Source organism: Ornithorhynchus anatinus, unplaced genomic scaffold, assembly GCF_004115215.2.
Source record: "Ornithorhynchus anatinus isolate Pmale09 unplaced genomic scaffold, mOrnAna1.pri.v4 scaffold_264_arrow_ctg1, whole genome shotgun sequence".
Lineage (NCBI taxonomy): Eukaryota > Metazoa > Chordata > Mammalia > Monotremata > Ornithorhynchidae > Ornithorhynchus > Ornithorhynchus anatinus.
In genome coordinates this window covers 2,759,894-2,775,258 of record NW_024396743.1, presented here as the reverse complement: position 1 = coordinate 2,775,258, position 15,365 = coordinate 2,759,894, and the positions used below count along the sequence as shown (strand labels likewise).

The window sequence follows — 15,365 nt, the reverse complement described above, 5'->3', positions numbered from 1 at the left end:
CAATGGCCACCACGGCCTGTACTTACGTACAGATCATATATCGTACATTATTCCTTTAACGTCTGCCTCCCCCCGCCGGCCCCCCGGATTGTCTGCCCGTGGTGGGCAGGCAACGCGTCTACCAACTCTGTGGTGTTGTCCTCTCCCGAGCGCTCAGTCCAGCGCTCTGCACACGGGAGGCGCTCGGTAAATCCCGACGACGACGCAGGTTCAAGGCCACCGGCCGCCGCTCCTCTCCCGGACCTCCCCGGTCCGATTCGGCCCAACGGGCCCCGGCCGAACCTCCCTCCTGGGCTTCCTCCCTCCTGGGAAAGGCCTTTTGGCTTCCAGTTGGCCGCATTTATTAATGATGGTAATAATGTTGGTATTTGTTGGGCGCTCACTACGTGCCAAGCACCGTTCTAAGTGCTGGGTAGACACAAAGTCATCAGCTTGTCCCTCGTGGGGCTCGGTCTTCATCCCCATTTTACAGAGGTGGGGTAACCGAGGCACAGAGAAGCCAAGTGACTCGCCCCAAGTCACACGGCTGATAAGTGGCGGAGCCGGGATTAGAACCCACGACCTCTGACTCCCAAGCCCCGGCTCTTTCTACTGAGCCACGCCGCTCTATTGAGCGCTTACTACGTGCATGGCGCTTGGAAGAAGATGGTATCCCTCTCCCTTCGGGCTGCTTCACGGTGACCCCCACAAGCCCTTCCGCCCCGGCGTCCCCCTCCCTGGCCTCCGCCCAGGCGGGTCCTCTTCCCGACCCACCCCCCGCCCCCAAACACTTTCTCCTTCCATTCCCGGAAGGGGAGGGAGGGATATTTTCCAGGAAGATGCGCCTCCGGGAAAATCGGCCGGGCCTTCCTCCTCCCCGCCCCGGGTGGGGAGGACGGGATAGGAGGGGGCGGGAGGGAGCGAACCCACCCCCTCGGCTCAGCCTGACGACCTGACGGGGTCTCCGTAGGGAGGAGCGGGAGGAGGGGGACGTGACCGTCAGCTTGTTTGTGGGCAGGGGATGCGCCTGTTTATTGTTCTATTGTCCTCTGCCAGGTGCTCAGAAGAGTGTCCAGCGCACAGTCAGCGCTCAATGAGTACGCTTGACCGACCGAATGACTGAGGAAAGGGCGGTGGGTACAAAGCAGGAGGGGGTTGCTGGTAGGGTCACTTCTCTGGCCTCCCCACCCTCTCTCCTCAGGGGGATCCCCGACTTCCAGCCTGGGCGCTGGACCCCCGGGGAAGCGGGCGCTCCGCCCGGGGCCGGCGCCCCCCCCCCCCCCCCTCGGCGAGTTGTGACACAGTAAGGCTGGCACCCGGAGCTCTCTGCCCTCTCCGCTGGCACCCAGAGCCCAGGCCTCCCTCCCCGCCCCCACCACCACTGGCATCTCTCCGCCAAGCAGATTGCCGGCCGGTACCGTTCCCCACCCGCCCACGGCCCCCCGGCACGGCCCCCTCCGCCAGGCCGTCTGAGCCGGCGAGCTCCGGGGACGGCCAGGCCGGGCGGAGCGAGAAGCCGGGCGGGGAGACGGCCGCGGGGCCGGGCGGCGGGCAGGCCAGGGGGCAGGGACCGGCCCGGGATCAGGGAGTGAGAAACAGGCCGACCGAGGTTTCGGGAAAGGCCCGAAGCGCTTTTCTTGCCGTTTGCCGGTCAAGAGAGACAGCCAAAGGACTCGGAACCGGGCGCCCCGGTTTCGGCCGGGACTTCCGGGCCAGAGCCGGCGTGAGCCTCGAGTTCATCCGCGGGCCGCCTGAGGGTGGGTGGCGAGCGGCGGCCGGGGCCTCTCCCGGGCCCGGGGCCGTGGCCGTGAGTTGACGCCGACCCCGGCGCGGGGGCCGTGCGCCCGGCCTGTTGGCGGAAGCTTCTGGGAGCGGTGGGCGGCACCGGCTGCGGTCGGCGCTCCGGGTCTGCCCCGCCACCGTCTCCACGGGGGTCGTCGGCGTTGCCATCGGACTTCCTCGGGGCGACCGGGGTTCCTGCCATCCTACTTCACCCCGCCCCGCTCGAGAAGAGGGAGCCCCCCCCGGCGTCCCGGCGTCCGGGATGGGCCGGGCGGGGGCCGGGCCGAGAGCGGAGCCCTTTGCCTAATCACCCGGCTCTCTCTCTGCGAGTCCCGAGGATTGGGCTGGGGGTGGGTCCGTCCCCTTCCCGGGGCTCGTCAGGGCCGTTCTTGGGGGACGGGGCCGGGCCGATCTCCAGTCTCCTCCTCCCCTCGACTCCTGCGGATGAAGCCCAGGAGGTCTCGGCGTGGACCGGGCCAGGGGCGGGCGGGGAAAGGCCGCGATTCCGTGGCCCCTTGCCGGTTTCCCGGCCCACCCGCCGCGGGAAGCCCCGGTGCCCCCCGCTCCTTGGGTGGCGAATCCCTCCGACCTCGGCCGGACCCGTCCCCGCCCCCCCCCCCCCCCCGCCCCGGGGCGGTCAGGAATAGCTCCGTGCGTGGGCGCCTCGAGCCCCATCGTCACTTCAGCCCGGCCCGCTCACCCCGGCCAACTCCTTAATGCAGTTACACAATGGGGGCGGCCTGCCCGTCCCGCCCCCCCGGGTGACCCGGTGATCCCCCGCGGCTACCTGTCGCCCCCGCCGGGCCGCGGGCCGGGTGCTCCGAGGGTCTTGCGGATGTATTCTCGGGAGCGGATGTCCGCCTGGAATACACGGCCAAAATCAGACGGGGCGGAGGGGACTGAGCCACTGCTCTCGCCGGACCGGGGGACCCCGGCCCCTTCACCTCACTGGCCACGGGCTACTGGGTACCTGCAGGGTGTGTGGGGGGCTGGGGGGTGGCGCGTTCTGGTAGCAGGGCTCAGTGGAAGGAGCTGAGCATCGGCAAGTGCTGAGTTCTAGGCCCAGTTTCGCCCCTGCCTGCTGTACGATCTGGTCCTTTGACCTCTCCGGGCCTCAGTTTCCTCACTGGCATCACACAGAAACTCCTTACCGTCGGCTGCAAAGCAGTCAGTCGCCTTGCGCCCTCATACCTCACCTCCCTACTCTCCCAGCAGAGCCCAGCCCACACATTTCGCTCCTCTAATGCCAACCTTCTCACTGTACCTCCGTCTCATCTCCCTCGCCCAAGTCCTTCCTCTGGCCTGGAACGGCCTCCCTCTTCATACCTACAGACTACGACTCTCCCCCTCTTTAAAGGGGGAGGGGGAAGAGAAGAGGCCAGGAGGGGGGGAGGAGAAGAGGCCAAAAGGAGGAGGAGGAGAAGAGGGGAGGAGGAGGAGGAGGAAAAGAGGTCAGGAGCAGGAGGACGAGGAGAAGAGACCAGGCGCAGGGAGAGGAAAAGAGGCGAGAAGCAGGGGGAGGAGGAGAAGAGGTGAGGAGCAGGGGTTGGAGGAGGAGAAGAGGCCAGGAGCAGGGGGAGGAGGAGAAGAGGCCAGAAGCAGGAAGAGGAGGAGAAGAGGCGAGAAGAAGGGGGAGGAGGAGAAGCCAGGAGCCGGGAGAGAGGCGAGGAGCGAGGGGAAGAGGAGAAGAGGCGAGGAGCAGGGGGAGGAGGAGGAGAAGAGGCCAGGAGCCGGGAGAGGAGGAGAAGAGGCCAGGAGCAGGGGGCGGAGGAGGAGAAGAGGCCAGGAGCCGGGAGAGGAGGAGAAGAGGCCAGGAGCAGGGGGCGGAGGAGGAGAAGAGGCCAGGAGCCGGGAGAGGAGGAGAAGAGGCCAGGAGCAGGGAGAGCAGAGGCAAGAAGCGGGGGGCGGAAGAGGAGGAGAGGCCAAGAGCCGGGAGAGAAGAAGCGAGGAGTAGGGGGAAGAGGAGAAGAGGCGAGAAGCAGGGGGGAGGAGGAGAAGAGGCGAGGTGCAGGGGAGGAGTGGGTGCGGGCCGGGTGAGCCGTCGTGGCAGGGGTGGGAGGGGGAGGGAGATGCAGGCACTCAGCCATCTCCGTCCTCCCCCCTCCCCCCCCGCCACCGCCTGCCTCCCGGTCCCCCTCCCCCTCCCCAGCTGTCCCCACCATCGGAGAGAGTCAGTTATATAACGCCGCTGACGAACGGGCCCGGGCTCCGGGGCGGCAGCGGCTGGCGGCGGGGAGCCCGGCTAACGGGGAAGGGGCTCGCCGAGGACCGGGCTCCGCCGCGGGAGGGGAAAGGTCACCGCCCGGAGGGTCGGGGAGGGGAAATCCCAGCCGGCCTTCCCGGGCCGGACGGCCCGGGTGAGTGAGCCGAGGCCAGCTTACCGCGTGCCCTGCTCTGCGCTCGGGAAGCGCTCCGTAAATAGGAAGGACGGGGGGGGGGGGGGCCCCTTGGGGATGCGGGCTCGCCCCGGCCCACTCCGGGATCGGGGTGAGCTCGCGGGAAAGGCCAGGTCGGCCTCCGTCGCAGCTGTCTGGGTAGGCACCGGGGCACCCCCGGAACGGAGACGTTCTCTGCAAACAGCCCAGGCCGGGTGCTCGGGCACCGGGCCAGCTTGAAGCCCAGAGGCCAATCCACGTGGCGGGGGTGAGGGGTCGGCAAGGGGGGCGATCACCCCAATTTGCTTCGCTATCGGAACCCAGCCGTGGCCCGGGACTCTGGCACGCAGAAGACGGGGGGGGGGGGGGGGGGGGGGAGCGGGTGCCCTGTCTTTTTATGGTATTTGTTAAGGCCTTACAATGTGCCGGGCACCGTTCTAAGCGCCGAGGTGGAGACGAACTAATCGGGTTGAACACGGTCCCCGTCTCACGTGGGCTCCCAGTCTTCACCCCCATTTTCCAGGCGGCGGAACTGAGGCCCGGAGAGGGAAAGCGACTCGCCCGGGGTCACGTAGCAGACAAATGGCGGAGCCGGGATTAGAAGCCGGGCCCTTCCGACTCCCCGGCCCGGGCTCTAGCCACTAGGCCGCCCTGCTTCCATGCGGGGGCGGGCGCTCTCGCCAGGGCCGGTCACAGTCCTGCCGTCCTCCCGGGGGTGGGGCACTGGGGGCTACGAAGGAGCAGGGGCTCTGGGTTCCGGGAGCAGTAATAACTGGGCTGTGGGGCGCTTCCTGTGTCCCAAGCGCTGGGGCAGCTACAGTAAAACTAGATGGATACAATTAGATCTTTAGACCGTCCGCTTGCGGATTAGATCCCGCCATCCCCGTTCCCCACCCGGCTCCCGATCGAAGGGAGACGGGCGCCGTGGCCCCGTTTTTACAGATGGGGCCCGGAGAACCGAAGAGGCTCGCCCCAGGCCCCACGGCAGGCAGGAGGCGGAGCCGGGATGAGAACCCGGGCCTCCCGACACCCGGCCCTGGGGTCTTTCTCCCAGGCCGGGCCCGGCGGTCCCCGGTGCGGGAGCCCGGGGGGTGGAGCAGGTGGGTGGTCCCTGGGAGGGGAGAGGAAGGGCTGGCGTTGGGGAGGGGGCGGAGAGAGTCGAGGTGACAGAGTTAGAGGATAATCACTGTCATCGTCATTCCTCCCACCCTCTACGGGGGCGGGGGGGGGGGGGGGCGGAAGATCTGGAGGGGCCGAGGGCAGGAAACGGGGGCTCTGTCTTCTGGAATCTAGCAGGCGCCCCAAAGGGGCTCACCTGGGAGCTTTCCGGGCACCCCAATCAGCCCCCTTTCCCTCAGGCCTCGGTCAATCCCTCAGCGGGGTGGGGAGGCTGCGGGGGGGAGGCGGTGATGGTGGGGAGGGGGGGATGAGGGTCCCTTCTCCCCATCCCGAAGGGGGCCGGGCTGAAGCTCCCGGAGAGGAAATGGTTTGCCTTAGAGTCCCACAGTGACTTCCTCCCAAGGCAGGGCTCTATTTTATTTTTTTTAACTGTTCGGTTAAGCGCTTGCTATGTGCCGGGCACTGTACTAAGCGCCGGGGCGGATCCAGACCAATCAGGTCGGAAGCAGTCCACGTCCCACAAGGGCTCACGGCCTTCGTCGCCGTTTTACGGCTGAGGGAACTGAGGCACGGAAAAGTGAAGCGACTCGCCCGGGGGGGGGGGGGTGGGTCGCCCGGCGGATGAGCGGCGGAGCCGGGATTAGAACCCAGGTCCTCTGACTCCCAGGCCCGGGGCTCTTCCCACTAGGCCTCGCTGCTCCTGCTTCGTTGAACTCGGGAGCAGGGGAAAGGACGGACGCTCAGGACGGAGGGGAAGGTGAGGTGAACGAATCTGCTAGACTCCACGAGGATAGGCCCTGTGTCTGCTTCCTCCGTCGGACCCTCCCAAGCGCTCGGTACGGTCCTCGCCCGGTAGACCCTGAGAACCCAGGCCCTCCTGACTCCCGGGCCCGGGCTCTGGCACGTTGCTTTGGCTCAGTGGAAAGAGCATGGGCTTTGGAGTCAGGGGTCGTGAGTTCGAATCCCAGCTCTGCCGCTTGTCCGCCGTGTGACTGTGGGCGAGTCACTTCACTTCTCTGGGCCTCAGTGACCTCATCTGTAAAACGGGGATGAAGACCGGGAGCCCCACGGGGGACGACCTGATTCCCCCGCGTCTCCCCCCAGCTATTAGAACGGTGCTCTGCACGTAGTAAGCGCTTAACAAATACCGACATCACTATTATTATTGTGCCGGCTGGGCCCCGGGGCCCAGCTCCCGGCCTACTCCTCCTCCGGCCGCACCCGCACCCCCCCCCCGCTCTGTCTTTCGGGTGGGTTGGCACAGTCATTCGGTAGTATTTATTGAGCCCTTACTACGTGCAGAGCGCCGTCCTAAGCGCTCTGGCAGTCACGGGGCGTCTACGACCCACCCGGCGTCCAGCGCCCGGCCGCGCCCCGAGGGGGCCCGGGGCAGCGACTCCCACAGCTAAGGGGGCGGTGTGTGAGCTCCAGGTGGGCAGGGGACGTCTGGCGTTATAACGTACTCTCCCGAGCGCTCGGCACAGTGCTCTGCACACAGTGAGCGCTCACTAAATGACCCAATGGAAGGGGCCACCCGTGAGCTGGTGCTGCCACCTGGTGGCCGCCGCCGGTCCCCACAACGGGGCGGGACGGCCTGGGGTTTTTGCAGGAAGAATTGGGAGAATGAGCGCTTACTATGTGCACAGCACCGTTCTGAGCGCTGGGGGAGATCCAGGGTCATCAGGTGGTCCCACGTGAGGCTCACCGTTAATCCCCATTTTCCAGATGAGGTCACCGAGGCCCAGAGACCTTAAGTGACTGGCCCACGGTCACGCAGCTGACGCGTGGCAGAGCCGGGGTTCGAACCCGTGACCTCTGACTCTCGAGCCCGGGCTCTTTCCACCGAGCCACGCCGACGACAGGTTTGGATCGGGAAACACAGGCGCGAAAACCCCAAGCCCCCCGGCACCGGGAGAGCCCTCCGTCCCGCCCGGCCACGTCCCATCTCCGGCCCGGAAGGCCCTCCCTCCTCAAATCTGCCAAACCACCACTCTGCCCCCCTTCAGAGCCCTCCTGAGGCCTCACCTCCTCCAAGAGGCCTTCCCAGACCGAACCCGCGTCTCCTCGGCTCCCCCTCCCCGTCGCTCCCCCGCCCCGGGGCGTTTGCGTATAGGTGGACGGATCTATGATTCTATTTACTGATATCTGACGCTACCGATGCCCGTTTACTTGTTTCGCTGTCTGCCTCCCCCCTTCTAGGCCGCGAGCCCGGGATGAATCGTCTCTCTCTACTGCTGAACTGTCCTTTCGAAGCGCTCCGTACGGCGCCCCGCACACAGCAAGCGCTCGATAGAGACGACCGGACGAAAGAACGGGCTCCTCGGATCGATCGATCGGATTTCCGGAGCGCCGACTACGCGCAGAGCACCGTGCTAAGCTCTCGAACGGATGCAGCACAAGGGAGAGCGCCCAGGCCCGGGAATCTAGAGACCCGGGTTCTCATCCTGGCTCCGCCGGCTGCCTGCCGTGGCACCCCGGGCGAGTCCCTTCCCTCCTCCGGGCTGGCCCCGTTAACCCTGGAGGGTCCTCCGTCCCCCCTTCCGGACTGTGAGTTTGTGGGCGGGGAGCGTGTCGACCGACTCTGTGGGACTGGACTCTTCCAGACGTTTCGTACAGGTGGCCTGCACACAGTAAGCGGATAATAAATAGCACGGACGGGTGCCGCGGGTCCGCCGGTCCGCCCCCGCCTGAGCCCCGGGGGGTGTCCTCTTAATAATAATAAAGATGTCACTTGAGCGCTTACTACGTGCCCCGCACCGTTCTAAGCGCTGGGGTAGATACGAGGTCCTCGGGTCGTCCCGCGCGGGGCTGGCCGTCTTAATCCCCATTTTACAGACGGGGGAACCGAGGCACGGAGAAGTGAAGTGACCTGCCCCGAGTCGCGCGGCTGCTAAGGCGGGATCGGAAGCCACGGCCTCTGACTCCCGAGCCCGGGAGTCAAGTGCCGCCGCGCCGCGCCGCCTGTGGCTCACCTGGCGGATTGGCTCCGGGACGCGGTGGCGGCAGCAGGCCTGCGTCAGGCGCACGGCCGTGTCCAGGCTGATCTTGTGGCCCACGGAGACGTAGACGGGGTTGGTGCTCCGCTCGTGGCTCTTCAGGGCCTGGGGGGGCCCGGGGAGGGATGGGGGTGGGCCGCGAGGGACGGGGACCCCCGCACCCCGCCTGAGGCGGGGCGGGAGGGCCGGCGCCGCCCCGGGCCCGGGGCGAGGCCGAGAGCTCGGCGCGAGGGACCCCGGGGCCGGGCCAGGAGGGGGGCGGGGGGCTGCCCGTCCCCGGCGGGGTCACGTCGGCCCGGGGCTCCCGGGCCGCCCCTCCGGCCCCCCCGGAGGACGCCGGGAGGGCCCGGGTGGGACTCCGAGTCGGGCCGGGAGAGGGGCTGTGAGGTCCGCCGAGGGCAGGGACCGCGTCTGTCTATCGTTCCGTGGCCCTCTCCCAAGGGCTCGGTACAGCGCTCTGCACCCGGTGAGCGCTCGGTACGTACCGCCGAATGAACGGATGGCTGAGGCTCAATCCGACCGCAGCCGGGCCGGGTCGGAGTCTGGGGGCGGCACCCCGAGGGGAGGACCCACCCAGGTCCCGCCAGCGCCTAAAAGTGGCTCGGGCTTGCCCGTGCCACCCGGGCCCCTCACCCGAGCAAACCCTCAGGTTCACGGGGGCGGAGGGGGCGGGCCGGGCGGGAGCAGCCCCGCCGCGGCCCCCCGAGGAGGCCGGGGGTGGGTCGGAGCCCGGGCCGGGGGCGGGTGCCGGAGACTCACCATGCCCAGGACGGTCCCGGAGTCTCCCAGCAGAGGGAACGCGTCTCCTCCCGTCCGCAGCTCTCGGATCTGGAAGGGAAGGGCACCGGACCCTTACCCTGGTGGGGGCGGGGGGGGGGGGGGGGCATTCACGCGTTGGGTCGTATTTATCGAGCTCTCACTGTGGGCCAAGCACTCTACTGAGAGCTTGGGAGAGTCCAACGGAACAGTAAAGAGACACGGTCCCCGCCCACAACGAGCTGACAGTCTAGGGAGGGAGAGGCAGACATTTAAGAGCCCCTCCGTAACGGACCCTCTCGGGGGACCACCTCCCGACGCCCCCCCCACCGGCCTCGCCCCAAGCTCCCGCCCTCCCCTCACCTTCTCCTTGTGCAGCTCGTCATTTTCCAGCCCGTCCACCTGCAGGAGTTTCTTGGCCACCCCCACGCAGGGAAGGCCCGTGAGGACGCCGAGATGGCAGGCCACCCCAAATCCTACCGTGGACCGGGGGGAGAGGGGACGGGGGAGAGAGAGACGGCGGGGGGGGGGGGGGGAATGACAATCTGTCGTTTACTTATTCCTATTAATGTCTTTCTCCCCCACCCCCCTACTAGACCGTAAGCTCCCGGCGGGCAGGGAACGTCGCCGTTTACTGTTGCGTTGTACTCGCCTAAGCGCTCGGTACAGTAAGTGCTCAATAAATACGACCGAATGAATGAATAACACCCGTTTCCTTGTTTTGATGTGTATGTACATCTAGAATTCTATTTATATCGAGGCTGCTGATGCCCGTTGACTTGTTTTGACCTCTGCCTCCCGCCTCCTAGAAGGCGAGACCGGTGTGGGCAGGGATTGTCTCTACCGCTGAACTGTACACTCCAAGCGCTTAGGACAGTGCTCTGCACACAGTAAGCGCGCGATAAATACGACTCAGTGAATGACCCGGCCCGCAGGGGAAGGGGAGAGCAGAACGCAAACGAGGGAAGGAGAAACGGCTTAGGGGAAAGAGGCCCGGCCCGGGCGTCAGAAGGACCTGTGAAGCGCTTACTACGTGTCAAGCGTTGTTCTAAGCACTGGGGCAGAGAGGAGTTTATGGGGTTGGACTCAGTCCCCGTCCCACTCGCGGTCTATGTAGGAGGGAGTAGGATCGAATCCCCATTTTACAGATAAGGAAACTGTGGCCCCCCCCCCCCCCCAAAATGAAGCGGCTTCTCCGAGGTCAAGCGACGAGCAGTTAGCGGAGCAGCGATTAGAACCCAGGTCCTCTGTCTCCCAGGCCCAGCCTCCTTCCACTAGCCTACGCTGTTTCTCTGAGACAAGCGAAGTGACTCGCCCAAGGTCACACAGGTAGTGGAGCCGGAAGGGGAAGCCGGGTCCTTCGGACTCCCAGGCCCGGGTCCAAGCCCATTCGCCGCGTTGCTCCTTCATCGGAGACCAGACCTGAGCTCTTCCTAGTCCAGTGCTCCGCACACAGCGAGAGCTCGATAAATACGACCGGTTCATTTCCCCGGCCCCGGAGACCAAACGTCTCTCCCTACCTCAGTTTCCCGATCCGCAAAATGGGAGCGTGGGTTGAGAGCTCCCTGCCTCCCTCCCCTCCTACCGTCCTACCATCTGCCGCCGATCCCCAGATCCGCTCTCTCTCGGGCACCTTTTGTTCTCTCGCCTCTCCCGATGCCTCTTTTCCATTTTTTTCCTTCCCCCTCCACCTCCCCGCAATCTGTGCTTCCAGGAGTTTTCCACACCCTCCTCGCCAAATGGCCGAGATCGGGGAGGCTGGGAGAAGCAGCGGGGCCCGGTGGAGAGAGAGACCGGGAGCCGGAGGCTCCGCCGCCGGCCCGCCGGGTGACCTCGGGGGAGGCGCTTCGCTTCTCCGTTTCCTCCTCTGTCCATCGGGGATTCGAGACCCTTAGACTGCGAGCCCCGGGCGGGACCCGATGAGCTTCCGTCTCCCTCGGCGCGGAGCCCAGCGTTCAGCACCGAGTCGGCACCGAACGATCGATCATTATTAGGTCGGGGGGGGGGGTGGGCTCGTCCCCTCGGCAGTCACCCCGTCCACCCGGTGTCAGCCTTCGGCGCTCGGTGACCCCCGGAAATCGGCCAGCTCGGGGCAGAGGACGGCGCCGGAGGGCGGAGGCGGGGAGGAGGAGGGAGAGAGGAGAATTCGGAGGGAGTTTTCGGCAGGTATCTCGGCGATAGCAAGCGGAGGCTTCGGGCCGGACTTGCGGTGGGTGGGTGCCGGTGCTAAAACGGCCGGAAAAAGGGGGGCCGCCCCGTCCCACCGAGAGGTCCTTCACAAAGGCAGCGCCCCCCCCCCCCACCCCCCGACCCACCCAAGACTTGAAACTCGTTACGGGCAGGGAACGTCTCTGCCGATTCTGTCGTCCCGGACTTTCCCGAGCGCCCGGTTCAGTGCCCTGCACACGGCAAGCGCTCGATACGTACGGCCGATCGACACGTGAACGGCAACGGGCTAAGCACCGCGGTAGCTACGATACACGCGGATCTGATACGGTCCCCGTCCGAGGGGGGCCCCCAGATTAGGGGACTCCTGGGCTCCCCCGACCCCTAGACCCGGTCAAGAAGGGGCAGTCACCTCGGTGATGTAGCAACCCGTTCCCATCGACGAAGAGGACCTGCGGAAGCCGGCGGGGAGGGGAGGACGCGGGGGTCACCGGGGACGTCCCGCCGACCCACGCCGACGTCCCGCACCACCCGTTCTCCGCCCCTCCTCCCCCGGCCCCTGCCCCGGTTCCTGGTCGGGGCGTCGGGAGGGGCCCCGGGGGGCCGGCGGGATGGGAAGGGTTCAGGCGGACGCCCCTCCGGGCCCCCGCCGCCCTACGTGGGCAAGACCACCTCCGGATGGGGGGCGGGAGGAGGGCGCCCTCGGGGAGGCACCTGAGGCACGAGGCTCGGCTCCTCCTCCCGCAGCCTCCGCACGGCATCCGCCAGGAAGGGGGCCTCTCGGAAGGCCAGGAAGCCGGACACGTAGGGCGCGGTCAGGCGGACCATCCGGCACTCCTCGTACACCACCTGCCGCCCGGGGAGACGCCCCGCGGTCAGAACGTCCGGCCCCAAAAGGCGCCTCCGCCTTTCCTCCCTTCCTGCCCGAATCCCCGGAGCCCCAGGGGACTCCGGGAGGGAGCGGTTAGGGGACGAGGCGCCGAGAAGGGAGCGGGGGAAAAAGGCGAGCCCTGGCCTTCTTGCGCAGCGTCCCGGCGCCGTATTTGATGGCCTCCACCGCATGGTTTCCCCGAGGGACTCCTAAACCACCCGGCCCGCACGCTTCGCTCCTCTAAAGCCAAGCTTCTCACCGGCCCTCCGTCTCGCCGCCGACCTCTCGTCCACGTCCCGCCTCTGGCGCGGAACGTCCTCCCTCCCTCCTCAAACCTGACACTCACCCCCGCTTCAAGGCCTCACTGAAGGCCCACCTCCTCCGAGAGGCCTTCCCCGACTCAGCCCTCCTTTCTCCTCCTCCCGCTCCCTTCTGCGTCGCCCCGACTCGCTCCTCTTATTCACCACCCCCCCCGCCCCAGCGCCGCTTACGTCTTTATCCGTCATTTATATTATATTCCCTCTATTGTGAAGTCTAGAGGGAACGAATCCGTTAGGTTGGTATATTACAGTCTCCCAAGCGCTCAGGACAGTGCTCTGCACCCCGCGAGCGTTCGGTAAATACGTCCGACTGCACGAATAAACCCGTCGGTGCGTAGCCAGCGGACAGACGCTGGGTCCAGCGCCCTTTGCCGAGGAGGGGAAGGGGCGCGGGGAGAGAGGCGGTTGGGGTTGGGCACCTCCAGTTCCGGGTAGCCGAGGACCACCAGGGAGGCGCAGGCGCTGACGCCATCGCCCTTGACGAAGGACAGGTCCACCCCTCCGACCCGCCGCAGGCCGGAGAAGCCCGGTTCGCCCTGCCAGGCCTCGGTGTCCCAGTCAACGACGCCGGCCTTCAGTCGGGCCTGCTCCCTGTGGCGGACACGAGGGAAAGGGCCGTCAGACGGACCGCGCTTGCCCACTCCCCCGCGCGGCCCCGGAGCCAGAGAGGAGCTCGTCGGCCCAAACGTCCGCCCTTGGGCCGGCCCTGCTGAGCGGGCGACCCTCCCTTTGCATCCGTCTCGGCCCCGGGGGCCGACCCCACCGCCGCCTCTCCTGATAATAACGTTGGTGTTTGTTGAGCGCTCACTATGCGCAGGGCGCCGCGCTAAGCGCTGGGGGAGATACAGGGTCACGGCGTCGTCCCACGTGAGGCTCCCGGTCTTCACCCCATTTCCCAGATGGGGTCGCCGAGGCCCAGAGAAGTGACGTGACCGGCCCACAGTCACCCAGCTGACATGGGGCAGGGCCGGGATTCGAACCCATGACCCCTGACTCCCAAGCCCGGGCTCTTGCCACTGAGCCACGCTGCTTCTCGACTGACCTCCCTATCCTGCAAACCTGGATAGGAGAACCCACAGATTCGGCCACGGCAACAGCGACCGGACCCTGAGACCCTCCGGCGGTCGCCCGTCCGCCTCCGCGAACAGAAACTCCTCACCGGCGGCTTTAAAGCCCCCAACCCCGGCGCCCCCTCGTCCCTCGCACCCAGCTGCTCTCCTCCTCCAACCCGGCCCGCACGCTTCGCTCCTCTAACGCCACGTCTGCGTCGCCGCCGACCCCTCGCCCGCGACCCTCCTCTGGTGTGGAACATCCTCCCTCTTAGGGAAGCAGCGTGGCTCAGTGGAAAGAGCCCGGGCTTCGGAGTCAGAGGTCAGGGGTTCCAGTCCCGGCTCCGCCACTCGTCGGCCGGGTGACTGTGGGCCGGTCACTTCTTCGCTTCTCTGGGCCTCAGTGACCTCATCTGGAAAATGGGGATTAACTGTGAGCCTCACGTGGGACAACCTGATGATCCCGTATCCACCCCGGCGCCTCAAACAGTGCCCGGCACATAGTAAGCGCTCAACAAATACCAACGTTATTTGTTGCTATCGTTCTTTTCTGTCCGTCTCCCCCGATTAGACCGTGAGCCCGTCAAAGGGCAGGGACCGTCTCTGTCACCCATCTGTCCATTCCAAGTGCTTAGTCCAGTGCTCTGCACGTAGTAAGCGCTCAATAACTACTATTGAATGAACCGATGAGGCTGTAAAATGGGGAGGAAGCCCGTGAGCCTCACGTGGGACAACCTGACGACCCCGTATCTCCCCCAGCGCTTAGAACGGTGCTCTGCACAGAGTAAGCAGTTAATACCAGCATCATTATTATTTACTGAGCCTTTATTAGGTGCGGGGCACCGGACTAAGCGCTCGGAATGGACGATGAATGTTACGGCCGTCATCATCCCACCTTTTACCCCGGCGCTTCGAACAGTGCTCTGCACCTAGTAAGCGCTTAACAAATACCAACATTATTGTTTTAACCCAGGGCTTGGGGCAGGTGCGTGGGGCACGATGAGGGTCCAGTCACTTCTCTGCGCCTCAGTGACCTCACCTGTAAAATGGGGATGAAGACTGTGAGCCCCACGTGGGCCGACCTGATTCCCCTCTGTCTCCCCCAGCGCTTAGAACAGCGCTCTGCACATAGTAAGCGCTTAACAAATACCAACATTATTATTATTATTATTATTAAATGGCAGATTTGTTAAGTTTTGTTGTCCCCGCCCTGACCAGGCCTCAAGGGCGCCTGAGGGAAAGTCACGTGGGCGCGGGAGCGCGGGAAGGCGGCTGCGCATGCGCCCCGCGCCGCCGGCCGAGAGGAGGCCTCTCCTTCCCAGCGGCCCCCGCGGCCCCCACCCCGGAAGTGGCCGTCCGGCCCCCGCCCCGGCCCCCGCGGCGGCCCCAGAGGTGGCTCCTCCGCCCCGACCCCTTCCCCGCCTCCTCGCCATTCCGTTACCGTTCCCAGCGGGTCAGGGTCTCCTCCGGAGGCCGCTCCGCCGCTCCTTGGGCCATGGCGGAGATTCCCCGGCGCCGCTTCCGGGACGTCACTTCCGGAGGCGCCATGGCGGCACCGGAAGCGGCCCGTCCTTCCCGCCCTCTTCCCCCCCCCCCCCCCCCGGGGCGGTTGCTGCCCCTTCCTAAATCATGATGATAATAATGATGGTATTTGTTAATAGCTTACTACGTGCAGAGCACTGTTCTAAGCGCTGAGGTGGATACGGGGTCATCAGCTTGTCCCACGTGAGGCTCAAAGTTTACTTCCCCATTTTCCAGATGAGGGAACTGAGGCCCAGAGAAGTTAATAATAATAATAATAATAATAATAATAAAAATGTTGGTATTTGGTTAAGCGCTTACTATGTGCCGAGCACCGTTCTAAGCGCTTGGGGCAGACGCAGGGGAATCAGGTTGTCCCACGTGGGGCTCACGGTCTCGACCCCCATTTTCCAGATGAGGGAACTGAGGCC

At 65.9% G+C, this 15,365-nt stretch overlaps 1 protein-coding gene and 1 long non-coding RNA gene across 3 annotated transcripts; one reads left to right on the top strand and one right to left on the bottom strand.

Moving 5' to 3' along the window:
• Nucleotides 1–767: 767 nt before the first annotated feature.
• Nucleotides 768–14,928, bottom strand: ENDOV (endonuclease V). The gene is made up of 9 exons (XM_029056720.2): nt 14,855–14,928; nt 12,784–12,955; nt 11,888–12,022; nt 11,586–11,625; nt 9,371–9,483; nt 9,011–9,079; nt 8,228–8,356; nt 2,549–2,622; nt 768–2,199 (listed from the first exon to the last, which is right to left on the bottom strand). Exons 1-9 carry the CDS (start codon nt 14,908–14,910, stop codon nt 2,139–2,141), a joined length of 849 nt encoding a protein of 282 aa, XP_028912553.1. The 5' UTR covers nt 14,911–14,928; the 3' UTR covers nt 768–2,138.
• LOC114808818 lies at nt 3,267–7,993 on the top strand. 2 transcript variants are annotated; one of them, XR_003756585.2, is made up of 3 exons: nt 3,267–3,293; nt 5,944–6,012; nt 7,455–7,993. It is a non-coding gene; the product is annotated as an uncharacterized LOC114808818 (long non-coding RNA). The 2 variants fall into 2 exon arrangements; XR_003756584.2 differs by lacking the exon at nt 3,267–3,293 and adding an exon at nt 3,901–4,118.
• Nucleotides 14,929–15,365: the final 437 nt, after the last annotated feature.

Bases quoted from the DNA above. Each gene is read 5' to 3' on its own strand.
- ENDOV (XM_029056720.2), bottom strand. From the start codon at position 14,910: ATGGCCCAAGGAGCGGCGGAGCGGCCTCCGGAGGAGACCCTGACCCGC. The intron at 9,080-9,370 runs GTGAGGGGAGGG...CTTCCCTTCCAG, and splicing joins ACGAGCTGCACAAGGAGAAG to ATCCGAGAGCTGCGGACGGG. The intron at 8,357-9,010 runs GTGAGTCTCCGG...GGGCCCCCCCAG, and splicing joins CCGGGACCGTCCTGGGCATG to GCCCTGAAGAGCCACGAGCG.